Raw genomic sequence first — 26,743 nt, 5'->3', positions numbered from 1 at the left:
TTTCAATAAGTCGTTTGATATTGTTTTTATAAGTTTTTTTTAAAGTTATAGGAAAATATTTGTTAAGCAAGTGAGAATATTTATTGTATTTTAGTTTTTATAATTTTTTCTAAAGTTATAGGAAAATATTTGTTAAGCACGTGAGAATATTTATTGTATTTTAGTTGTCAATTAATATTAGGGATAATTATTTTTGGTTGTTGTGTAGAAATATAAGATAATTTATGATAATTATTCAAAGAAAAATATGTTATTTAAAATAAATTATTAGTAATGTGTGATGGGTGAAGGTCTTTTATTTTTAAGCTGATTGGAATTTTTAGCATGTCTTCTCCCCCTACCACAGGGCACAACCACCCCATGAGGTTTGATCCTAGGGCGCTTTGCTGAGGAGGTCCATCCTCAACTAGTTGTGCTAGTGAGACTTGACTAGTACGATAATGATTTGTTATTTAAAAGGAAGTTGATTTTAATTATGGATATAAAATTAAGCATATCTTTTGAGATTTTTTTGGGAAGAATATCTTCAATAATATGGAAACATGTTAAGTATTTAAGATTCAAAGGTGTTTGGAAGGAGTGAAATTTTACTCAATTATTTACTATTAAGTAATTATTTGAACTACTAAGTCTACAAAGGTATACATACTCTACCCGGTCTAGTTTTGAACCAGTGACCTCTTATGAGGAAACACATGCTCTTAACCATTAAGCCCACTCAAAATGTATTTAACCATAAGATACATCTAGAAAAAATAAAAAATTTCCCTTATCAAACATCAACAATTTAATTTAAATATACATTAAGTAATATGATCTTCAAATAACTAATAAATTCACATAAATTATTTTAATAGACATGGTTTTCAATGACACTACTGAATTACCATACCTATATATAATCACAATAGAAACTAAGCAATTTTTAAATTTTACTTAAATTTAATATATAAAAATGATATTTTTATCTTTAAATTAAAATTAAATAATATAATTTTAAATAAAATCATGATTTTTCGCTATTTAAAATATATTTTTAAATAAACAAACAAATTCAAGATTATGAAAAGTCACATCAATATACCAAAATCAGTGTTGAAAAGTCCACATCAATATACCAAGATCAGTATTGATCCAACAATACGCCAAATAAAAAGCTTCCTCATCTCTCACCTCGGGAACGACAAAGAAACCATCAAATTCTGTAAAGTGGCTTTTCTCAACGTGCAACATCCCTGTGTCAACCGTCAGATTTGTTAACACCTACACTACCAGTGGACAACGGACAACGCGGTATGCAATTGGAATCCAGCCAAGCTATTACAGCCATTCATGTACTACTGAGTGTGAATTCGTCTTCGGCTAGCTGGATCTCCCCAGTTCCCATTAGAACCACATGGAATGGAGGATCTTGCTTACTTTCTTCCTCACCCTCATTTAACGCGACATTCCAGCTGTAACTAGTAATCACATTGTTATGAATGTGATGTGTGCTCCTTTATAAATGCCTTGTGCGCGCCTCCCTCATCCCTCCACACACTTCCTTAACCTCCCCATCGCTACAGACGCAAACAGAGTAGTAAAATATCCCTCCATACAATTACTTTACCTTCCAATCGCTACACATAGATTAACAGAGCACCAAAATTCAGGATGGGTAGTTACATTTCTTGCGCTTCCAAGTGTGTGCCTTCCAGCACTGTGAAAGTCATCCATTGGAATGGCAGCGTTCAGGACCTTCAGAGGCGGATAAAGGCGGCAGAGCTGATGCTGGACAATCCACAGCACTTTGTATGCCACGCCAACGGCTTGCAGATCGGGCGTAGAATTAGTCCTCTCACGGCAGACGAAGAACTGGATCTGGGGCATCTCTATTTTCTTCTGCCCATGCCCAAACTGCACTCCGTACTGTCTGGTACAGACATGGCCGCCCTGGGATTGAAGGCCAATTCAGCCATGAAATCTAAAAATAGACGAAGCTCCAGCGCCAGAGTACTCCCCCTGTTTGGTGAGCCCATGAGTCCCCTCCCGCCAGAAATGAAGATTGATGTATTGTTATTGGAGGAGAGGAAACAAAGCGGTAGGGTGCAGGAAGAGCAGCTTCCGGTGCCGAAGCTGAATTTGGAAGACGATCCAGAGCTGTTAACGGCGCTTGCGCAGCTGAGATTGAACGCAGGCAAATGCTGGAAGCCAAAGTTGGAGACCATTAACGAGTTCCGTCCAACACTCCGGGATCTCTTGCAGTCGAATATTGAGCAGCAGATTTATTGACCCCATTGAATCTGATCTTATTCCAGAACATGGATCAATCCTTTATATTGATCTCTCAAACGCACATTCCTCTGCATGTGTTGGAATTCCGAGTTCTGTACCAAGAGACCCGTGACCCGTCTGGACAGATTTGAGGATCTACTAAATACGTGAAGATGCCGTTGAATTACAGACAGACTCTTCGCTTATGTACAGCAAACTTGTATTCATTTGGGATCACAGACAGACTGTTCACTTATGTACTGCAGACTTGTAGTTATTTGGGATCAAGCATTCGTTGATTCTTTTATTATTATTATAATAAATATATGGATTTTTGTTATTATTATTGAGCCTAGATATAGCTCAGTATGATGTTTCAAGTGTGTCGGTTTATAACGCTCAGTATGATGTTTCAAGTGTGTCTGTGTGTCTGTTTGTTATAAAGTTGAAATTTTAAGTGAAGAAATTGGATTTCTATCTACTCATATTAGATCTATTGAATTGAGGCTTCTGTGATCCATATCAAGTTTGAGAGAATTTATCAGCTTAAATAATTTTTCCTGTCCATCTAACTGACCCAGTGTAATTTAGCCGTTAGTCATTTTAACGGTAGCCATTGGAGGTTCCCCTCTCACTATTTAACATGCAAAGCTAGATGTGATTCTTCAACTTGTGCTGATGATGAATCACACTTGTTGGTTCGAAACGCGTCGACAAAAGAAATATCATGTGATTTACGCCCAAAAATTCTCTCAAACTTCATATTAGATCTCTATTTGAAATGGATCTACGCTGGTTTTTAATATTTGAAGAGGTTTATTACTTCAAACTTGTATTTATTCGGTCTTAAGTATTTAGTGATTGTTTTATTATTATTATAAATATATATTGTGAATGATTGTTTTCTTTTATGTTTATTTTGGGGTTGGAGTATGTTTATAAATTACTTTTGTGTGGTTGAGAGTTCATTTTTCTCTAAACATTATGAAACAAGTTAATGGTTCAAGACCTTGAGGAATTTGGCATGAGTGAAAGTTCTCTCGATAACATGAGGAATTTGGCATGAGTGAAAGTTCTCTCGATAACATAAGAGACGGTGTAATTCTATATGGCATGACTTTTCTTAAATAACAATGATAAATCAACTTGCATTTGCGGGAAAGTGATGGTGGTCCCATATCTAATTTAACAACTAAATTATCATAAATTTTCCCATTCTTTAAAGAAATAAAATGGTTATACTTGTCTTATCAACTCATTAAAAAAATTTAAAAGTCATAAATTAGAAAACAAATTTCATCCCCTAAAAAATCTTTAAAATAATTAAATCAATTTTATGTATAATTTTTTACTTAATTTTGGTTTTTTAATTTATAAATGTATTTAATAAATATTTTATTAATAATATCTAAAAATGATGATGATGATGATGATGATCCACTAAGACCAATGCCGCCTATCAAACCTTAAGAAGAAGAATCTAATTGTAATTCTTTAGAATCTTATTTCTCTACTCAAAAAGAAGGGAAAGAAGCGCACCAAGATTACTATAGTTGGGTTGACTTAATAAGTCAAGAAGATTGAAAGTGTGACAGATGCTAGAGAAATGAGAGCAGATGTGAGTAGGGGTCGGACAATCTAAAAGAAAGCGCTTTTCATCCTCCAATCTCTTAGTATCACAAAACTGACAAATTCTATCGTCCTAGGGAGTCTTGGGGGTAGACCAATGCCCAGTTTCACTTCGAAGCTCATGAGAATTAGTTCTAATCTTAGCGATGTTCATCTTTTTCTTGAGCTGGTCAAGAAAGATAATTATGGTTCTCAAAGGTGGGGTTGATTACCTCCTTATAATATCTTAGCTTCCTTTTACCCTCCATCTCTTTATCATCCCGTAACTTATCCTTAAATTTGGAGGTGATAGTATCTTTGGCATTGTGCTTTCTTCCCAAGATGATCTCCTCATTTATCCCCCAATGGTTGAGCCAAGACTAGGCATCCTTATGCCACCCACACTTGAGGAAATTTTAGGAAGCCTCTTGGATTCCATGTTGTAAAGTTTCTTCTTATACATTAAATATTTAAACATAGCCCTGCTTTCAGTAGAGGAGAGGCCAACTTCGATTAGGAGGATAGGATAGGGGGTATTTCCCTTGATCTTGAAATTGCAGGTTATGAATTGCTTTTGAATCATCTCAATCTTTCTCCACAACTCTCTGGATATAATGCAACCTTGGACTTCACAACCATATAGGACAACAAGGGTGATAAGATAAATATCTTCTAACACTAGAATTGGTTTTTCAAATTAAAAAAAAAAGTGATTACTTAGATATTTTTAAATTTTTATTTTTATATTCAAAAAATATTAAGTAAAGATCATTGTAATTTTTATGTTTTAAATAGAAAGTTATGTATTGCGGCAAATATTTTGAAATTATAATTTAATTTAAATATACACATGACACTTTACCAAAGTGTTTTTCATCTTTAACTCTTTTCAAGTCATAAAGATGATACTTTTGATCTTTTAAATTATATTTTCACCACCTCCTTGTAATGTCTTAATTTTCTTTTATACCCTAAATGTTTTTTGGATTGAGGATTATATTTAAATTTATATGTAATAATATTTTTAATATTATCACTGTTTTACTTAATGACTTCTTCCTTTATTTCACAATGATTTAGCCAAAACGTGACATCTTTGTTTTTCCTAGAGTTTCAAATAATTTTGAGGAAACCCATTGTTGACACCTAATCTTTGGGATTAAGAAATTCATGTAAATAGGAAAATGGAGAAGGTGAATAGACACTGGAATTTAAATTCCAAGAGTCTCCCTCAAAGTGTATATGTCAATAATCTCTTAATGCAAAGATTCATAAAATTCATTCAGAGTTACACAAACATGGCCTGACATGGTATTCAAGCTACAGGTCTGAATTTAACTTTCTACTATGTAGTTTATGTTGAATGCTTTGTCTGTTGAATGTTGAATTCCCTGTCTCCTCCTGTATGTTGAATCTCTGTGAATTGTGGTGTTTTGGTCGCATGTCATTGTGCATTGAGTTTTAAATGTTGTCTGGTATCGTTGGCTAGACTGTGGGTCTGGGATCAATGTCTTGGTCATTGTATTACTCCTCCGCATTGAATATGGTCGTGACATGACGTGTTTTGCGCACCACTGTGCATTGGTAACTCCTGTTTTTTGTGCATGGTGCATTTCATGGTGAATGTTGTGTGTTGAAGACCATGTAATAATATACGTTGCGCATTGGAGACCGCGTAATGGCGTATGTTGTGTATAGTTGGTGTGGTTGTTGCATTTTTTATATGTTTGGAGCATAGTTTTTTGAAGACCGATTACATAGAGCTAGAGTTGTTGTCTGATGTCCATTGGAATGGTATGCTTTTTTATTCTATGTTGCATCAATGGAATATGAATGCCATGCTTGATTATGTTACATTGAAACCCGATCTTAATGCAAACCATGAGTGTTATACATTGAAAGTCATGTGTTGAATGTTATGTGTTGTTGTGCATACCATTTTGAAGGCCTTGTTGTAGCAGCTACAACCACCCTACAAAAATTTTCCTTCGATTCGTTTTGGAGCCTCACTCATTGAAATCATAGTAGTTATCCTGCACTGATCAAGTACTTGATTTTATTTGATTTTATCTATCCCTTAACACCTTGTGTTCACTTACTTGTTCCGTCGACCAATCACAAGTTGACCCAACACTTAGTTCACATCCGGTCATTGGGTTGTCGGGAAAAACTACGCAATCCTAGAGGTTAGTCTGTCTTCCCCTCAGGAATTGCGCAGAGTAGCCCAACAATGATTTGTGTAGAGCAAGCTAGCTGGCACTGCTCTTCAGAATTGCGTAGAGCAAGCCAGCTAACAACGCTCTCCAGAAATGTGCAGAGCAGGCTAGTTGGCGATGCTCTCCATAAATACGCAAAGTAGGCCAACAACACTGCTTTGGAAAATTACGTAGAGTTGGCCAACTAGTGAGGGCCACTCATCCCGGAAACAATGCAAAAGCTTTCCCTCAATGACTGTCCATTGCATGTGCCAATAGGTTGCTTGGTTCCCTCTAGAACTGTGCAATCCTTTCTTGCATGTCGGGAAACTTTTCCTTGAAAAAGAAAAAAAGCATAAAAGAGAAAAAGAATCCCTAGATTTTGAGGGATCTATTTTTAGCAGTAGGACTTACATGCAAATTCGATTTTAAAAACTCCCACCAAGTGTCGCTTTTTCCTATATTTGTGGCATGGGCATCATAAACCCTAAGTTCACCAAATCTATGTAAACGACCCCTTAGAGCTCATTCTTCACATTCGATCTTGGAGCTCTGGCATTCCTGAGGCATATAGTAACCTTCAGCACAATCGGCACATGTTTTCCGAGCAAATTTTGTTTTTCATGCCTTTTGCCACTTTTTTTGTTGATTTTTATTTTTTGGCTTGTATGAGTGTTGTTTCCCTTGTTTCATTGAACGAATGCTCACATTTTAATATGTTTTAACTTGTAGAAGTGTTGTTTCTAGTTTTCCATTGCCTTTCCTTAGTGTCGCATGCATAACACTGTTTCTATAGTAATAGTTGTCGTTGCGGCTACTCTCTTCATGAGCTTCATGGTTTTTCCATTTGACTAATTTCTGCACTAGCTTGAATCACGTGCATGTCTATTCAATCAGATCTGCACCAACTTTGCGCACACATTCAGTCCTTCGTGTTTTCAGATTTCCATTGGTTATATCTGGGCAGTCTTGGCCCAGATCTTCTGTCTCCCAGCATGCTTTGCGCATTCCTGGAAGTCAAGGTTGTTCCTTGCCTCCAGGAATTGCGCAGAGGCTGCCGACTGGATCCTAGTTGTGCTCTGCACAATTCTAGGAGGCAATGCCCAATCTTGCCCACTGGAACTGCGCATTGCGCAGTTCCAACCAACAACCCAGCCTGATTGATCTGCACATTTCACAGTTTCAGTTAGCAGTCAGCCTCACTAGATTACGCATTGTGCAGTCCCAATTAGTAATGAGCCTCACTGGCAACTGCGACTACATAATGCGCAGTTCCAGCTGACAGTCTCCCAGCCTCTCGGAGTCAAAGTTGTGCAATCTTGCCCAGAAATCACCAGTTTGTTGCTCGATTGATTCTCAAGTTTCTTTATGTTTTTAGCTAAAATTGTCTTGCCATGTGTGTCTTCTCTGTCTCTAGGTACCACAGGTTTTTGAGCAGCTTCTCAGTAGTAAAAATATCATGGCCTCCAAGAGAGTTGGATCAAAAGACACAGTTCAAAGAAGTACTAAAGATGTGGTTGAGCAGGGGCCTATGAGCTTGCCCATGATCCAAAATGGATTTTGGATAGACTTCTAAGTCTAAGTGTTCCTCATAGAGGAAAATTAAAGTCTAAGGATGCTCCTGGAAATAGTCCCATTGTGTAGATGTTTTCATTTTGAATCTACAGCAATTTGAATGGGCTAAAATGGACCTCGGATGCAGAAGTTATCGTAGAAAGAAGTTGCCCTTTGTCCTTTGAAAAGGAGGCAAAATCTTCAAAAAAATGGCATAAAAGGCTTTATAAAGGAAAATCGCATCGGAATGGTCCAAGAGGCGGACTTAAAGCGGAGGCGGAAGAGACCCCAAATTACCGATCTCTGACATATCAGGTCAGAGGCAAGCATATGCAAATAATATAAGGAAAGGACCCCGAGTCAATGCGACATTGCGATCGCCGATATCGGCGTCGACGATGCTATGAGATAAGGGAAGGAACCCCAGGACTATGCGACATGCGATTGCGATATATCGCATCGCAACATCGTATCGCAGTGATATAAAAGGGTTCGATACCATATGTGACATGTGATTGCCAATCTGCGGTGTGTGATCTCAGCCATCGAATCGTAAATGAGATCAACGACCAGGATTAAATCGGTAGTTGGGAGATCGGCGATCCCCGACACGAAGGGCCGATGCGATAGCAATATGCAATGTGATCTGGACCATCTGATTGGGGATCATATCAATGGTGCAGATTAAATCAGTGATTGACGATCGACGATCCCCGATAGCAAGGCTAATGCGATTGCGATTGCGATAAGGGCCGGACCCGATGGGGATTATAAGCTCGATTACATAATTTTTGAAGTCTGGGAATTCAGATTTTCTGTGTTATTTCGTGTATTTGGGATTTTGGCCATGTGATGATGCGATAGCGATATTGCGACTAATGGCGGACCTGATAGGGTTATAGGGGCGATTTAATGAAATTTCAAGTCCGGAATTCACTCCCAATAGTGTAATTTCGGAAAAATCTCAGTGTATTGGATTTTTCTCCATTTTTTGGTTTTTGCTTGGAAGAAGGCCTCGGTCCCTCTATAACGGCCCTTGATCACTATGTCACCCTGTAAGCGGGCATTTTTGGCAAACAATGATGCATTTGAAGCCACAAAACCGCAGAGCCAGATGGCCAATCGAACAAACAATGCGCAGGGAAGCCATAGAGCCACAGGGGAGTAATGACACGCAGAGAAATGACTAGGGAAGCCGCAGAGCCGGGAAAATGCCTCAAAGGAGCCAGAAAGCCCAATTGACAGGAGAGATAGAGGTCGTTGTAGGAGAGTTGTTAGCTATGAAAGCGAAAAGCTAGAGAGCACGATTGACAAGCAGCAAAGCTGCTAAAGGTCATTGGAAGGTTGCTAAAGGTCGCTTGGAGGTCGAGTGAACCATTGATGCATGCAGAGGCCGAGAGAGAGCTCAGAGAAGCCAGAGCTGAAGATCCAGAGCCAGAGTCGAGAGCCAAGAGTCAGAGCCAGAGCCGAGAGCCAGAGCCAAAAAGCCGAGAGCTTCAGAGCCAAGGATAAGATGGTGTTCTAAGCCCATTGTGTTCTGTGTAAACCAGTGGAGTTGAGCGTGGAGCTTGTAAAAGAATTGCTACCATAATCCCAGAGAGCCTAGTTGAGTTGACTAGAGCTCAAGGAGACGTAGCCCAAGAGTTTTAGGTGAACTCCATATTAAACTTACTATCTTATGTGTTTGTTATTTGCTGTAATATTTTACTGTTATATGTATGTTATATCAGCATAAACAATAGAATTTTAAAGCACATAAATAGTCAAAAATAAACACCAGCATACACCTTATTTTCAAGCACATTATTAATTCCGCAATTGGTTAATCATTTGGGTCTTGGGAATATATAAGCTTTGGGAGTGGGAGAGGTTCTTGTAAGCTTGACAAGAAGCCTTTAGTGCCCCATTTTCAGATTAGGTGGTATTAGAGCTTAAGATTGGTTAACCCCACCTTCAAAGAAGGTTACATCAGAATGCTTGATTGACAGAGCAAAGATTGCTTGTCTGAAAGGTGTTTAAACAGTCAGAAGTTGATTGCATGCTTGTTTGCAGACTGACTATTGTTTCAGATTGCAGAGGTGAAGGGAAAGCTATTGATAGCTTAGTCCAGGAAGGAAAAGAAGGAAAAAGGGCTGAAGGCGTTCTTCTTATCCCAAAGGACCTCAAGGCAATCCTTGAAGCACAGGAGGTTTGTTGCAAAAAGGTTGTTGAATAAGCTCTTTATCAATCTTGTCTAAAGTTTTTTTTTTGTTCATTTGTATAATGACAACTTCTACAAGTGGGTCCTCAAATTCCTCCTTCATCACAAGATTCTTTGATGGAGACATGAAGCAAGACTTGTTCATCATGATGGACAAGTTGAGGGAAATGTATGAGGATGGAAGGAAGAGCAGCATACTTAGACAGCATTGGAATTCCGTGGAGGAAGCGAAGCAGTTGCTTTCTGACAAATTGCAGGAAATGGAGAGGCAACTTCATATTGCAAATATGAACCTGAAAAGGATGGATGAGTTGGAGACACAACTCTTTGTTGCCAAAGAAGCCCTAGTAAAGTATTAGCTTGAAGAAAAGGTAAACCATTCTTGTTTGTCTTCAAATTCTTCTAATAATGCTTATATTGGTTCTTTTGAAAAACATACCAGAGGCATAGGTTCCAAGCTAATGTCCAAGATGGGCTATGAGGGAAAAGGCTTGGGTAAACATGCACAAGGTATTTTTGAGCCAATAATGGTTGAGGAAAGGCCTAAGTATTTGGGTCTTGGCTATGGACAGTCTTATGGAGAAAGTTCCAAAGCTGCCATGAAGGCCATTGAAACAGTTCCAAGAAGGAGTTTCATTTCAGGTCCTCTACCTCAAGAGTGTGAAGATTGTATTCAGGAGGAATGCAATAGCTTGAAACATCATTTGCAAGATGCAGGTGTTCAGAAGCACACACTTGAACCAGAGAGTTGTGGAAACTCTAACAGCCTTGAAGAGATTGATGGTGTTCGAAAGGGAGCCACTTCTTCATTTGCTTCACCTCCTCATGAAGGTAATAAAGGTGAAAGAGAAAGGTATAAATCTGGTTCTAATCATCTTCCTTTTGATTTTACAAAGCATGATAAATTTCCACATAGATATGGGAAAAGAATTGCATGTTCCTTTTGTGGTTTGGATAACCATCATGTTTCTAGATGTTGGAAGAGAATGGCCACATACAAGGAACTTTTGAAGGAAAAGAAGTAAGAACCCAAAGGTCCATTGGACAAGGATGTTGTCAAGAGGATGCACATGTGTTGCACTTACTGCCATAATCAAGGGCATCTTGCTGCAAAGTGTTGGACTCTGAATCCAGCAATGTTTCCACAAAAGCCAAAGAAGGTGGAAAGAGAAGATGGCAGAAATGGAAAGGAATTTTCCATTAATGATGTGTTTCAGGATGATTCACATGTTGATGCTGATGTGCAGACAAAGGAAAGACCTTTGAAATGGATTGGTAAGAAATGGCTAGAGTTATTATCCAATTAAGATTGCATATCTACTGATGCATCTATTTGCATTTATTTGTTAATGGAATGCAAGTTGTAGGTTTTTACCAAGATGGTGAATGGAAAAAGGTTGAGTAGGAGACTCACTTTGTTGCTGCAAAATTATATTTCATTTCAGCTTCGAAAGTACAGTGTGCTTAAGTGGAAGTTGAAGGATGAAATGCATGCATGAGAATGTTGTGCATGAACACATGGATGTTGACGAATTCTTGTTTTTGAACATGCATGTGTAATTAACTTGTAGGGTTGATTGCTTTGACATGCATGAGATGTAATGTTGACTTGAGAGAAGTTAACTTGGTCTCCAAGATGGAGATGATGATGAAGTGTTTCATCTTTTGAAAAGAATCCTTGAGATCTTTTCCACATGCTTGACTTGAAAGGTCATTTGTTTTAAAAGCATGTTTTGTGGGCTTGTTATCTAGTCCATCATTTGTATGTAAATGTAAGACATGGAGGTGTTCACAAGATGTGAAATCTTTTTCTTTTGTTGAAGCAGGAGTTTAGGCCATCCAGTTGTTGTCTATATTTTTGTTGTTGTTAACAGTTGTTGTTGGTAACTTTTCAAACAAGTACAAATGAAAATTTTGTGAAGAATATGTACTTCACATTCGTTTGAGCCACCTTGGATCAATGATCAAGGCAGAGAAGTTCAAACTACATTCTATGACCATCTTAGCAGGAGTTTTGCATGAAGTCAAGAAGGAAGACATTTCTTCTCAGGAAGACCAGCACATCCAGGAAGGAAAGTGGTCAAAGGCTTTGGTTTAGAGGCACTATGCAAGGTAAGTGTGTGGAGGATGAAAGAAGAGGGTGTTGTTACTCTCATTTATTGTTCAGATCAATATGTCAGTTTTTTGGAGACCAAAAGTTCTTTAGTGGGAAGGCATGATCCAAAATGGATTTTGGATAGAATTCTAAGTCTAAGTGTTCCTCACAAAGGAAAATGAAAGTCTAAGGATGCTCCTAGAAATATTCCCATTGCGTAGATATTTTCATTCTGAATCTACTGCAATTTGAATGGGCTAAAACACACCTCGGATGCAGAAGTTATCGCAGAAAGAAGTTGCCCTTTGTCCTTTGAAAAAGAGGCAAAACCTTCAAAAAAATGACCTAAAAGGCTTTATAAAGGAAAATCACATCGGAATGGTCCAAGAGGCAGACTTAAAGTGGAGGCAAAAGATACTCTTGATTACCGATCCCCGACATATCGGGTCGGAAGCAGGCATATGCAAATAATATAAGGAAAGGACCCCGAGCCGATGCGACATTGCGATCACCGATATTGGCATCGGCGATGCTATGAGATAAGGGAAGGAACCCCGGGACTATGCGGCATGCGATATATCGCATTGCAACATCATATCACAACGATATAAAATGGGCCGATACCATATGTGACATGCAATTGCCGATCCGCGATGTGCGATCTCAGCCATTGGATCGGAAATGAGATCAACGACCAGGATTAAATCGGCGGTCGGGAGATCGGCGATCCCTGACACAAAGGGCCAATGCGATAGCGATATGTGATGCGATCTAGACCGTCCGATCAAGATCAGATCAACGGTCTAGATTAAATCGATGGTCGGCGATTCCCGATAGTAGGGCTAATGCAATTGTGATTGCGATAAGTGATAAGGGCCAGACCCGATGGGGATTATAAGCCCGATTACATAATTTTTGAAGTGTGGGAATTTGGATTTTCTGTGTTATCCCGTGTATTTTGGATTTTGGCCATGCGATGATTCAATAGGGATAGTGCAACTAATGGCGGACCCGATAGGGTTATAGGAGCGATTTAATGAAATTTCAAGTCCGAAATTCACGCCCGATAGTGTAATTTCAGAAAAATCTCTGTGTATTGGATTTTTCTCCATTTTTGGGTTTTTTCTTGGAAGAAGGCCCTGATCCCTTTGTAACGGCCCCTGATCACTATGCCACCCTTCATGCGGGTGTTTTTGGCAAACAATGATGCGTTTGAAGCCACAGAGCCACAGAGCCAGATGGCTAGTCGAACAGACAATGTGCAGAGAAGCCACAGAGCCACAGGGGAGTAATGACATGCAAAGAAATGACTGGGGAAGTCACAGAGCTAGGAAAATGCCTCAAAGGAGCCAAAAAGCCCAATTGACATGGGAGCTAGAGGTCGTTGAAGGAGAGCTATTAGCTACGAGAGCGAAAATCCAGAGAGCACGATTGACAGGAAGCAAAGCTGCTAAAGGTCATTGGAAGGTTGCTAAAGGTCGCTTGGAGGTCGAGCGAACCATTGATGCACACAGAGGCCGAGAGAGAGAGAGCTCAGAGAAGCTAGAGCTAAAGAGCGAGAGCCAGAGCCGAGAGCCAAGAGTCAGAGATAGAGCCGAGAGCTAGAGCCAGAGCCAGAGCCAGAAAGCCAAGAGCTTCAGAGCCAGGGATAAGATGGTGTTCTAAGCCCATTGTGTTTTGTGTAAACCAGTGGAGTTGAGCATGGAGCTTGTAAAAGAACTGCTGCCATAATCCCAGAGAGCCTAGTTGAGTTGACTAGAGCTCAAGGAGACGTAGCCCAAGATTTTTAGGTGAACTCCATATTAAACTCACTGTCTTATGTATTTGTTATTTGCTGTAATATTTTACTGTTAAATGTATGTTATATCAGCATAAACAACAAAATTTTAAAGCACATAAACAGTAAAAAATAAACACCAGCATACATCTTATTTTCAAGCACATTATTAATTCTGCAATTGGTTAATCATTTGGGTCTTGGGAATATATAAGCTTTGGGAGTGGGAGAGGTTCTTGCAAGCTTGACAAGAAGCCTTTAGTGCCCCATTTTTAGATCATCCCGTGTACACAAAAACACACTTGTTCATTCAGAAAGACATCAAGATCACATGGAAATACATCAACAGTAATTTCGCAAGAAGCTTTGAGGAGAATCTAGAGGACCGACAGGTCTATGTCAATATTCATAAGTCAGGATTATATAAGGTTGCATGCAGGTATCCCACCTTCCCCTCTGTAGACGTGTGGTGAGCTCCAGTATTGCAGCAATACTTCTGCAACTCCTAGAACTCCCTTCTTTAATTTTATCAACCCGGTAGTTCGTAACAAACTTGGAAGCGATGGTGCTGTATGCACAAGTACTAGCTCTTGCCGCAGCTGTCACTTGGTCAGCTGGCACAAGTCCGCTAGGAGCTTAAGCCAACTTCTATGAGCTCTTAGAAGAAGATTTTTAACTGATGGACGAAAGCTAACTCAAAGAAGGCTAATCTACTCGCAGAAAGAAATTGGAAAGCTGAAAGGAAATGTAAACCCTAGCAAACCCTAATTTTACCATCTAGTCCTACTGATGCAAAAAAGAGGATGCAAGCTACTGAAAGAGATGCCATTGACTTCTAGGAAGGTAAAATGCATGTGTCTAAGCTACTTCTACAGTAACATCTGAAAAGAAACATATTTTTGTATTTTTGAATAAGTTGTTAGAATTATCATGCATGTGCTTTTAACTGGTTTTGACTGTGCAGAGGTGGATTGGCGAGAAGAAATGCTTGGAGGAGGTCGGGAAGGTTCAGAGAGGGACTAAGGGGTCCCTAACACCCTTCCAGAGAGTTTCACAAAGTTTGGCTATCAAGAAACCTCATTTGTGAGCTTCTACAGAAAGTCTGTAGGGGTTCTACAGGATGTTCTGTAATTTTCTACAGGATGTTCCGAAAAGTGGATTTTGTAGGGTGGATGGAGGAAGAAAGATGAAGGAGTGGGCATGGAGGTGAGATAAGGGTGTGAGGAGGTCCAGAACTTGGGGAATGGAGCTGAGAAGTGGCGAGGATGGTTGGATTTGTTCAAGGAGAGGAAGAGTAATGATGTACAAAAACTAGGGTTATGTGAGCAAATGGCAAACGTAAGGCAAGAAGCTGAGTTGCGGGATGGAGCAGATGGGTTTATGGAGTATGGGCAGGTAAAGAAGGATAATAGGTGCTCTGCAAGTTGTTTTTCAAACTGAACAAACAAACACTTGGAAAACCAATGATCTAGTTACTTCACTCTAATATGACCTAAGTAACAGCAAAAGGAAATGGACAGAAGTTTATTCGCAATGAAATACGTGAAATAAATATGCAACTAAGCAATCATAAACTGGAGCATTTAAACACAACTAACATCAACGTATGCAAATGAGAATACCAACACTAATGATTGCATGGCAAAGCAAAAAACAATGTTTTTGTTGGCAGCAATGTCACCTTTGTCCCAGCTCACGATCCCACTGAGGGAGAGGTGAGATCAAAGGTGCTTGAGGCCTTTTTCCGAGGATCCTTTCTGTTATTAACCTATCAAATCAATCTGAACATGAAAAGCTACTTTAATCATCAAAAAAAGTCTAAATAACAAAGCAAAATTTAAATCTAAATAGCAGATTTTAATCTAAGAATGCAGCAAAGACACATGAAAGTAAACAAAGGAGGTACTAGGCACTTGAGATGGGCCCAACCCCAAGATCTACAGCCTCCTAAGAGAGATTTAGAGCTGGTGAAAAGCTGGATTCATCTTTATTGAGCAAGACAAGAAGAGTTACATCAAAAACTGTCCACAAGGGAAAGCTTGAAAATGTGTTGAAATGCAAAGCTAATCTACTGACTAAAATCGAACTACAAACTAGCTAACTTCTGCCTACAAAGTGACTAACTGAAATGAGGCCCTAAGCCCTCTTATTTATACAAATTGAGGACCCCAACAGTCCTCCTAAACTTTAGGAACTCAGCTGCCAAAACTTGTAGTTAACAGCACTTTTACTAGCACTTGCTCGGCTGCCCCTTGTGATAATTGATTTGGTGGCCCTTGAACTCTGAGCTGATGGTGGAGAATTCGAGGTAAGGGCCCATAAATGAAGGGGACACCTTCCTATAAATCCTATCCCTTGTTATTCCACGAATTTGGCTACCAAGTGCTCATTAAAACCTTTGATTTTGTCTCAAAATTGACTAAAAATCTGCACAAAGCACCCATTAGACTTGTTGGCATAATGACTAACCCAGTTCACTCTATTAGCATAAATATAATAAAAAACATGCAATAAACTAATGAGAATGGTGGATTAAGTCGAATTAGGAGGTTGAATGAGCCCATATAATTATCCATTTTTGGGGCTCATCATCACCCCCCTACTGAAAGTGTTGCTCATCCTCTGAGCAACTACTTTATCTCCTCATCTTTGATGGCTCTGGTGGCCTCCCTGTCATGCCAAGCTTCTGAAGCGATGTCCTCTTCTCGGTCATGAAACCATGCTTTTCTCTCTTCTTCTTCCCACTGCCTGTGCTCCTTTTCCTAGAGAATTCTCAGCTTCCTGTAGAACTGTCTCAGCATTCTGTAGAGAGGCCTTTGTGTCCAACATTTTCATTCTTTCTCTCCAGGTGGATGTCTTCGGGCTTCCCCGTTCATAGGTGATGGATGCCTTGGAGGGGGACCTCTCCTTTTGTGTGGTAGGGGTGTCTACAATTGTGATTGGTTCTTTTGACGGTGGCTGGGGTCTGCCAGTCTTAATCCTCACGCTCCTTCTTGCCTTAATATACAGGGAAGGCTCCCTCTTTCGCTTCCCTTTCTGCTTTGCAGATGTGCTTAGGGTGGTCAGCACAGCTGCTACCTCCCTGGCTAAAATCTCAGGCGATTTTCCCTTTTTGTTCCTCTGTTTCTAGACTTCCTGTAGAAATTACTGTGCTAACTGTTTTCTGTCTTCCTGTAGAAGCAGTTTTCGGGCTTCCTGTAGAAACAGTTTTCACTGTTTTGGCCTGCTTGGCTGGGGGTGTCTTCTTCTTCAATTTTGCTGTGGTTTCCTTGGATGTGCCCTCACTTGCTTGGACCTTTTCAGTCCTTTCTGCCCTGATTTGCAATATGGAGGGCATCTTCTACTAGAAGCTTGATAAGCCCATGATGGGCCAGCTGGTCTGGTGTCCCTTCCTTCAGTTTTGTGCCACACTCAATCAATGACTGTAGGAGGAAGTAGGGGATGCTTAGCTTTTGTTCTGTGGGTAAATCCATCTTATGCCTGAGTTCAGTGAGCAACCGGAAGTGATAACCATATACAATACTGAATCGCCCCTCACAGGTAATGTATTTCATAATCTGAAGGTTGACCTCGCTCCAAAATGGATGTAGGCTAGCTCTCCGGACCCCATTTTTATCCTCTGAAAACTGTTCTTCTGGTAGGAAGAATTCCTTTTTGGCCTTCTGGCCCAATTTCCTTTCCTCTTTATCCCAGGGTATCCCCAATGGCAAGTCAGTGACCCGACTAATGAGTTGTGGGGTGAGTCTTAAGGTCAATCCTCGGAAATTTACAATGGCCAGTATCTTGGATTTAGGCTGCAGGGACCTTAGGAACTCCTCTGTTATCTCATCATCGTGACCTTGAATTCTGTCACAGAAGGTCATCCACTTTGCATGGGTAAATAGGTCTACCACCTCAGGAGTTTCTCTCACCTTCTTGGGATCCGAGGGTTCCCTTCTGATAAAACCTCATGGCATGGTGAAAAATACTCAAATACTCCATTTTGGCTTGTGCTCTGAACAGAAAGGGAATTCTGTGTATGGTTTCCTCCTTTGATTCTTATGACAGGGTTTCTCAGATGTTTGTATCTCCCTTTTCACCAATTCCCTGGTTATAATGCTGATGCTGCCCCAAAACTTGACTGTCAAAATGAAGTTAGGTTCTCACAGATAGAGTGTAGAGCTTAATTTTCACACCAACCATATAGCAGTCACAAAAATTTTATATGTGCACAGGTGAGCCTTACAGCGGTTTATCGTTATAATGGGGAGAGTTTGTTAACAGGAACCATGGAGGTGAATATGACGCAGCACCATTTAAAAGAAATTCTGTGTATCATATAAGTAAACCACCATTCTTGACCCACAGGCAGACTGGTTTTAATTTTCCCCACTTCAAACAAGCTAGTTCACCACCTTTCGAAATATCATGCATGGGAATGGTGTTTTTGAGCCTACCTCTCTTCAAGCTCCAAATTTGATGAAGAAAAACTCTGTCTTTTCTGCTTTGGAAGGCTTTGTTGTACTTTCCTGTAGAACGTCTTCCTGTAGAACGCCCCTGCGCCTCTGAGTGAGCCCAATACGCTGGAGAATTGTGAACCAGGCCGCAGAGCTCAATGGAGGATGACGGGTTAATCATTTTGTGGAAGTGGAGGATGCATACTTCAGTTGAAAATGTTGCAAGTGCAAGTTAATAGCAGTTTGTGAGTTTCAGCCGAGCGTTCGTTAATTGCTGCGTGATTTGTGGTGAGGTGGCAAAAATGTGCGATGGCTTTATTCGAACTGAAGTGATGTGATGAACTGCATGTTCTCTTCTATCTGTTAATCATTTGATGTCCTGTGCGTTGGAGTTCAACACGTCTACCACTACGTGTGTTTTTCAAATTTCACGTGAACGACTATACACGTATGATGCGTGATTTTTGCCCGGATGAGTGCAATCGAATCTGGCTAGCTTCCTAGCTGAATCCCACCATCTCATTTGTTCATGCAGTGCTTAGATTAGATTCATGCAATAGAGGAATGAGTTTTAGTCACATACCTAGAAGTCTAATGTGGCTATCGTGAGGTGCTGTGGCCTTTCATTTGCTGCATGCATTGGTTTCTGTGGTTGCATGAGGGCTTGGTGGCTGATTCATGGCTATTTTTTTCTTGTGCAGGTATCCTCTAGTCGGATCCATGCTGTAGGAGCTGGCTTCACATTCAGATCTGCACCCTCAAGCTGCTGATGTTGAATTTTCACAGGACAGAAACTTGTTTTCGCCATTGCTCCCGACCGATAGACCGGATTGATCTGAAACTTGCTGAGAATGTTCCTATCATCATGATGCACCTCCCATAGCAAAATTGCGATCAATGGATGCACAGATTTCGAGAAAAATGAAAAATGGCTGAAGGTTACAGAGATCAATTTCTTGGAAACCGTGCATCGGAATCAGTTGAAACTGCTTGGGTAGGCTACTATCACCCATATGCATCTCCCCATGAAACAGGTTTTGAAATGGATGCACGGATATGGAGAAAATGCAAACATGGCTGACGGTGATGGAGGCGGATTTCTTGGAAACCATGCACCGGAATGGGCTGAAATTGCTCAATGTTTCCATTGTCCCTATACAACTCCCCCTGTAACAATTTTGCAAATGGATGCACGGCTTTCAAGCTAGGGAAAAAACAAATTCTGTTCTATGTATTGTTTTCTTCAAAGCGTTCTGCAAGTTTTTGCATGGAAAGAAAAACTGAGCTTGGGCTATGATGCAGGCATGGAGATGATGGAGGAGGAGTTTGAAGATTGCAGGAGGAATTCTGAACCCTTGAGGAAGCTATCATGTTTGCCAAAATACCTTTTTCAAATCCATTTCTAGCTTCCTGTAGAAATCTTGTAATTTCTACAGGAACTTCCTGTAGAACACACAGTTTTGAGGAAAGAAGCACAATGATATGGAAAAAATGATGGAGAAGGGTGAGGGATGGAAACATGGATGCTTGCCGGCCTCATGGAAAGATTCCCGGCCTTCAGGTCCTCTTCAGAGATCAATTTTGGCTTGTTTGTAGGCTTCCTGTAGAAGACACAGAACTTCCTGTAGAAAACACAGAACTTCCTGTAGAAGGCACAAAACTTCCTCTGTCTTTGTTTTGAGCGATCCTTCTGACCTGCAATGTCCTTGCTGCAACCTGCAATTATTCAATGGAAATTATGTTTATTTTTCTTTTTCTTTGTCTCTTTTTTTTGAAAAACAACTAGGGCACCTCATGGAGGTTTTCACCCTAATTGCCTGCCCTGGGCGCCTCCAAGGGAGGTTTTCACCCAGGGATCTTATTCCCTTTTTATTTCCTCTTCTTTCCAACCCATTGACCGCCTCATGGAGGTTTTCAATCAGTGAGCCAATCTAAGGAACCTTCGAGGAGGTTTTCACCTTCGATTTTTATTTTCTTCTTATTTTCATTATTTTTCCCTTTTTTTTTTTTCTCTCTACCCTACCCTACTTGAAAAACAAAATCATTTTCAAGTATAAGAATACTTCCAATGGATCCATGTGCACATCGAGATTAGAGACAAAATGATGTGGTGGCTTGAGATGCATGCTTTGACAGCTATCCGACTTTCAGAGACCAAATGATTTGACTTTGAGGGGATAAAACATAGCTGAGGAAGAGAGTACTGCTGCAACTTAGTGACTGTCTGGAACCATATCTCAGTATAGCTCTGATATCCTTGGTCCTTTCGCTGATCTGGATCATTCTTCGTGTCACCTTCTATCATGACCCTCACATCTTCCTCTTTTTGCTGATTTTTCTCTTGACTACATGGAGGGTTTGATGGTAACCATGAGGGAGCTTTCTTGATCTCTGATTCTGATCTCTTCTCTTCATCAAGAGCAGCCCCTGGTTCTTTGATCCTTTCTTTTGAATCTTCTTTTGCCCTTGGTCCTTCAATGTTGTCAATATAATCTCTTTTTTGTAATACTCTTCCTGAGCTATGGTGAAGATCATCGAGCTCAAGAGGAGTCATTTGGACATGTTGTGCCTCAGCATTGTAATTGGATTGAGCTACTCCATTGTATGGTTTTGGGAATGGTGGTATGGGTAGCTGAGTGGGGATGTATATTTGAGATGGATGTGGATGGGTTTGTGGTTGGGCAGGTGGTGGAGGCAAATGAGCGGGAGGAGAGTTGTACTGGGGCCTCCACCCCTGATGAGGTGCATTCCACTAAGGCTGTGGCTGAGCATAAGGGTGAAATGAATGAGCAACTGGTTGGGAATAATATGGATCTGTGAAGGAACAAGGAGGAGGTGTGAACCAGGAAGGATGAGCAGGGGGACCCCAGGAAGGCATGAAAGTGGCTTGATAGGGGTCATAATAGGTCTCGGATGTCCCTTGCAGTTCCTGCGGGTAAGATCTAGGTCAATGTGGCCTCCTTTGGTTCATATAATAGAGTGATTCAGTGGCTCCTTTGGATCTCTGATATGCAGCTTTAAGTCCAGGCAGGGAAGGGCACTGATTCGTAGGATGGTATTCTTCACAGATGAAACATACTTCTAGGGAGTGCATTGGACATTCGTTCCTAGGATGCTTCCGAGTGCGCCTGGGACAAAAGATGGCCAAAGCCCTCTTGGCTTCCTCTTGCTTCCTTTAGATCTACAAGGTATCGAGTTGCATGGCAAGAAACCGCCTCATCTCGCTCTTGAAATCTTCCATCTGATTTGCAAATTCGTTTTTGGATAAGATACTGCTCCCAACATTTCTGCTTGTAGCCATTTGCTCCAGAGGAATGTTTTCTTCTTCTTCTTCCCTTGAGGTTCTTCAAATATGTATTGTTGTCCACCTAAGGGTTCTTTAATCACAGCCATCGAAGAAGAGAGAAGGTTGGCTGTGTGAAGCAGTGGGGGTGTTGTGCAATCATTTTTCTTTTTGGTTGATTTTTGCTTTTTTCTGCTTGTACCTATAAAACTAAAATAGATTGAACTACAACTAACTATCTTGCTGAAATGAAAATGCGGAATTGAAATGAAAGCAGGAAAGGACTAATCTATTTTGCTCAAATGAAATTGCAGGAATGAAATGCTAGGCTACGCTTGCGGAATTGAAATGCTAATCTACGCTTGCAGAAATGAAATTGCGGAATTGAAATGCTAATCTATGAAAGCAGGAAATATCTACTCTACTTTTGCAGAAATGAAATGAAATAAACTACTGAGCAGAAGGTTGTAGTGGAAAATAGAAGAAAAGCAGCAATCACTAATACTTTGACGCTTCCCTGGCAACGACGCCAAAAAGAGGTGGTGGACTCCAGTATTGCAGCAATATTGCTGCAACTCTTAGAACTCCCTTCTTTAATTTTATCAACCCGGTAGTTCGTAACAAACTTGGAAGCGACGGTGCTGTATGCACAAGTACTAGCTCTTGCCGCAGCTGTCACTTGGTCAGCTGGCACAAGTCCGCTAGGAGCTTAAGCCAACTTCTATGAGCTCTTAGAAGAAGCTTTTTAACTGATGAACGAAAGCTAACTCAAAGAAGGCTAATCTACTCGTAGAAAGAAATTGGAAAGCTGAAAGGAAATGTAAACCCTAGCAAACCCTAATTTTACCATCTAGTCCTACTGATGCGAAAAAGAGGATGCAAGCTACTGAAAGAGATTCCATTGACTTCTAGGAAGGTAAAATGCATGTGTCTAAGCTACTTCTATAGTAACATCTGAAAAGAAACATCTTTTTGTATTTTTGAATAAGTTGTTAGAATTATCATGCATGTGCTTTTAACTGGTTTTGACTGTGCAGAGGTGGATTGGCGAGAGAAAATGCTTGGAGGAGGTCGGGAAGGTTCAGAGAGGGCCTAAGGGGTCCCTAACACCCTTCCAGAGAGTTTCACAAAGTTTAGATATCAAGAAACCTCATTCGTGAGCTTCTATAGGAAGTCTGCAGGGGTTCTACAGGGTGTTCTGGAATTTCTACAGGATGTTCTGTAATTTTCTACAGGATGTTCTGAAAAGTGGATTTTGTAGGGTGGATGGAGGAAGAAAGATGAAGGAGTGGGCATGGAGGTGAGATAAGGGTGTGAGGAGGTCCAGGACTTGGGGAATGGAGCTGAGAAGTGGCGAGGATGGTTGGATTTGTTCAAGGAGAGGAAGAGCAATGATGCACAAAAACTAGGGTTATGTGAGCAAATGGAAAACGTAAGGCAAGAAGCTAAGTTGAGGGATGGAGCAGATGGGTTTATGGAGTATGGGCAGGTAAAGAAGGATAATAGGTGCTCTGCAAGTTGTTTTTCAAACTGAACAAACAAACACTTGGAAAACCAATGACCTAGTTACTTCACTCTAATATGACCTAAGTGACAGCAAAAGGAAATGGATAGAAGTTTATTTGCAATGAAATACGTGAAATAACTATGCAACTAAGCAATCATAAACTGGAGCATTTAAACACAACTAACATCAATGTCTGCAAATGAGAATACCAACACTAATGATTGCATGGCAAAGAAAAAAACAGTGTTTTTGTTGGCAGCAATGTCACCTTTGTCCCAGCTCACGATCCCATTTGAGGTAGAGGTGAGATCAGAGGTGCTTGAGGCCTTTTTCCGAGGATCCTTTCTGTTATTAACCTATCAAATAAATCTGAACATGAAAAGCTACTTTAATCATCAAAAGCAATCTAAATAACAAAGCAAGATTTTAATCTAAATAGCAGATTTTAATCTAAGAATGCAGCAAAGACACATGAAAGTAAACAAAGGAGGTACTGGGCACTTGAGATGGGCCCAACTCCAAGAGCTACAGCCTCCTAAGAGAGATTTAGAGCTGGTGCAAAGCTGGATTCATCTTTATTGTGCAAGACAAGAAGAGTTACATCAAAAACTGTCCACATGGGAAAGCTTGAAAATGTGTTGAAATGAAAAGTTAATCTACTGACTAAAATCGAACTACAAACTAGCTAACTTCTGCCTACAAAGTGACTAACTGAAATGAGGCCCTAAGCCCTCATATTTATACAAATTGAGGACCCCAACAGTCGTCCTAAACTTTAGGAACTCAGCTGCCAAAACTTGTAGTTAACAGCACTTTTACTAGCACTTGCTCGGCTGCCCTTGTGATAATTGATTTGGTGGCCCTTGAACTCCGGGCTGATGGTGGAGAATTTGAGGTAAGGGCCCATAAATGAAGGGGACACCTTCCTACAAATCCTCTCCCTTGTTCTTCCACGAATTTGGCTACCAAGTGCTCATTAAAACCTTTGATTTTGTCTCAAAATTGACTTAAAATCTGCACAAAGCACCCATTAGACTTGTTGGCATAATGACTAACCCAATTCACTCTATTAGCATAAATATAATAAAAAACATGCAATAAACTAATGAGAATGGTGTATTAAGTTGAATTAGGAGGTTGAATGAGCCCATATAATTATCCATTTTGGGACTCATCAACGTGATCCACTGGATTGTCTCACACGTTGATCCTGAGACGATGATACTGAGTAGTGTTAGTTGAGTAGAGCTTGTTGCCTTCAAGATGGAATATTATCAGCAGATATATCATTTTCCATAGCCAGTGAAAAGGAAGGATGCACCATTCTATACTCCCAACAACAACACGAATACAAGAGACATCTTGAAGCATTGGGTAAGGGAGCCATCAAAGTTCAAGATGGCACCAAACTAGATATACAAGATGAAGATAGGAAGGCTTACCAATTCTTGGTCATCTTTGCATGCCACTTGTATGGCCAAGGAAGTACGAAGACCTTCCCGAAGAGTTGGGTTGTTATGTTGGATCAACTGGCAAGTGAAGGAAAACTGTTCAACTGGTCCGACTTATTGGCTCTCCAACTGAAAGTGCATGTAGCCAATGACCGGAGTCCGCCCAAGGATCAACAAGCAAGATTCTTCATGTATGCCTACTTGCTCGATGCAATCTATGCCCATCAAGAGTTTCTTGGCATGGGTTGGGTATGGACACCTTTAGAGAATGTTGTGAACATATATTGCAAGTTTCTCTTAGACTGTAGCTACCGAGGAGTCATGGCTAGACTATCTAACCATTTCATCGCCCCTTTGTACATGATGATCTTTGAACAAGATCTGCCTTGCATGTCCCAGGCAACAATGGAGGCGTTGCTAAACATTGCAAATTGGTACGCCTCTCCTGATGGCACCTTCATCAGGATGTACAATGCGGAGAAAGCTCCGCATGTGTTGCCGAGGTTTTCCATAGATAAGATGCTCATGAAAGAGGTTGCATACCACATCTCAATAGGGTTATTAGATGGATTACACAAGAAGAAGAAGGCACCATGGCTAATGCTTCCTTTGTGAATTAGGTTGTACGCGATCCGAAGTTTGAAAGAAGCGGATGCTGAGGTCAAGGACTTTAAGAAGTTTAAGTTCGACACTAAGAGTTTCAATTCGTACGATCTACATGGCTTATGCAGGGACCACTGTGCGAGAGTGTACTATTCTTGGATCCACAGGGCGTGTCATTGGCTAGAGGAAGACCCATGGAGATATTGTTATAACTTCTCTAGGCTTAATGAACCGGTCAGCATGGCAGTAGAGTGGCTAGTAGCACTCAAGGCAGCAGCAACAACAACAGCAGCAAGCAACAAACCTGTGCAAGACAAAGGTAAGAGGAAGATTACCGAAAGCATAGAGACAGAGCAAAGATACAAGTTTAAGGAAGACCCACTTATGGAAAGAGTAGCTTTGGATATAGATGCAAAGAGGTGAAAACACGATAGGAGAGTAGTGCAAAGAAAGAGGGAGAAGCAAAGACTGGAAGAAGCAGAGAGGAAGTTGAAGGAAGTAGAGTAGAACCTTAAAGAAGAACAAGAGTTGTGCAGAAGAGAGAAGGAAGTGCAACAAGAACAAGAACAGAAACAAGAACAAGAGTAAGTGCAAGGTGCACAGTTTGAAGCCTCTGAACCAACAACTGATGAGGAACAAGGTGAGTAGTCGCAAGAACAAGAATTTTCTCCGCAAGATGAACTGATAGTAGAACACATGGAAATGGAGATGAAGCAGCGAGAACAAGACCAGGACATCGACCTCATGCCAAAAGCAACCAATGTCACCCCACAGGCTTCACCATCTCCAGCAACAGAGTAAGTCCCAAGTGAACAAGGGGATACCATTCTCCTTGAGGATAATTCAAGAACATATGTGTACAACATAGCCTTTGATGAGTCATAGAACAAAGTTGTACAAGCACGTAGAGCGCACACCCTAGATGAGCATGCATCACCTACGCACTTTGAAGAATGAGTGATTGTGTCAGATGTACGAATACATCCAACTGCCTTGGTCGATACTACAAAGGCTTATACCGAAGCCACGAGCTCGAGTGTGAAGTTCTTGATAGGAGAAAACGAGCACTTGGTTAAGGAGTTGCAAACAACTAAGAAGAGAGGGGAACAATCAATGAGATCCACCAGAGCAGAGATGAAGAAAGTGATACTTGCTGAAGTATTGGCTCTTGAGATAGTAACGCGGAAACTGTATGATAGGTTCATCACCATGTACAAGGCAGTTCTCCATCTACATGGTCATCAGTAGCGCTGCACCAAGATAACACGGAAACTCATAGACATACATGCCGATGTTGATCATGTACGTACATGGACAATGAGATATAAGAGAGCCCCGCTTCACTTGCACAAGATGATGAAGCCGTAGGTAGAGTTGGACAAAGCACGCATCCGGAGTCTGATCCAGAACTATGAACAACTCTTGTCACTCATCACCAGTGTTGAGGCTTCATACACATGGTCGATGAGGAGTTTGGATGTCGTGGTGAGAAATTATGGCACCTCGTCGATTAGTACGTTCACCGAGGCCAAAGAGAAGAACTAAGTCAGACTAGAGCTCGACGTGTATTTTGATGAGTTGATTCTCATGACCACCAGCACAGATTTGCAAGTCAGTGCAGATAAAATGTGGATGTACATCGTCAGTCCGACCTTTCTCAACACTAAGTTTTGCATGTTGTTGGGTTGTGTTATATTCTTTCCATGACTAGCCCTAGTAGTTGAATCAAGGGGTTAGAGGGGGGGGGGTGGTAGCCCCCTTCTACGGGGTCCGTGGCAACA

The 26,743-nt window shown here is 40.7% G+C and overlaps 1 protein-coding gene across 1 annotated transcript; it reads left to right on the top strand.

The window, feature by feature from the left end:
• The first annotated feature begins 1,492 nt into the window (after positions 1-1,492).
• Positions 1,493-2,578, top strand: LOC149198190 (uncharacterized). Its single transcript, XM_089404084.1, has one exon. The coding sequence runs from the start codon at positions 1,654-1,656 to the stop codon at positions 2,269-2,271; it is 618 nt and encodes a 205-aa protein (XP_089260210.1). The 5' UTR covers positions 1,493-1,653; the 3' UTR covers positions 2,272-2,578.
• Positions 2,579-26,743: the final 24,165 nt, after the last annotated feature.

The sequence above is a fragment of the Pinus tabuliformis genome, chromosome 2_2 (assembly GCF_031772625.1).
Source record: "Pinus tabuliformis cultivar Carrire ecotype Pingquan chromosome 2_2, CPIR1, whole genome shotgun sequence".
Classification (NCBI taxonomy): domain Eukaryota; kingdom Viridiplantae; phylum Streptophyta; class Pinopsida; order Pinales; family Pinaceae; genus Pinus; species Pinus tabuliformis.
Note: the sequence above shows the minus strand (reverse complement) of the source record. Positions and strands in the feature narration are given on the sequence as shown.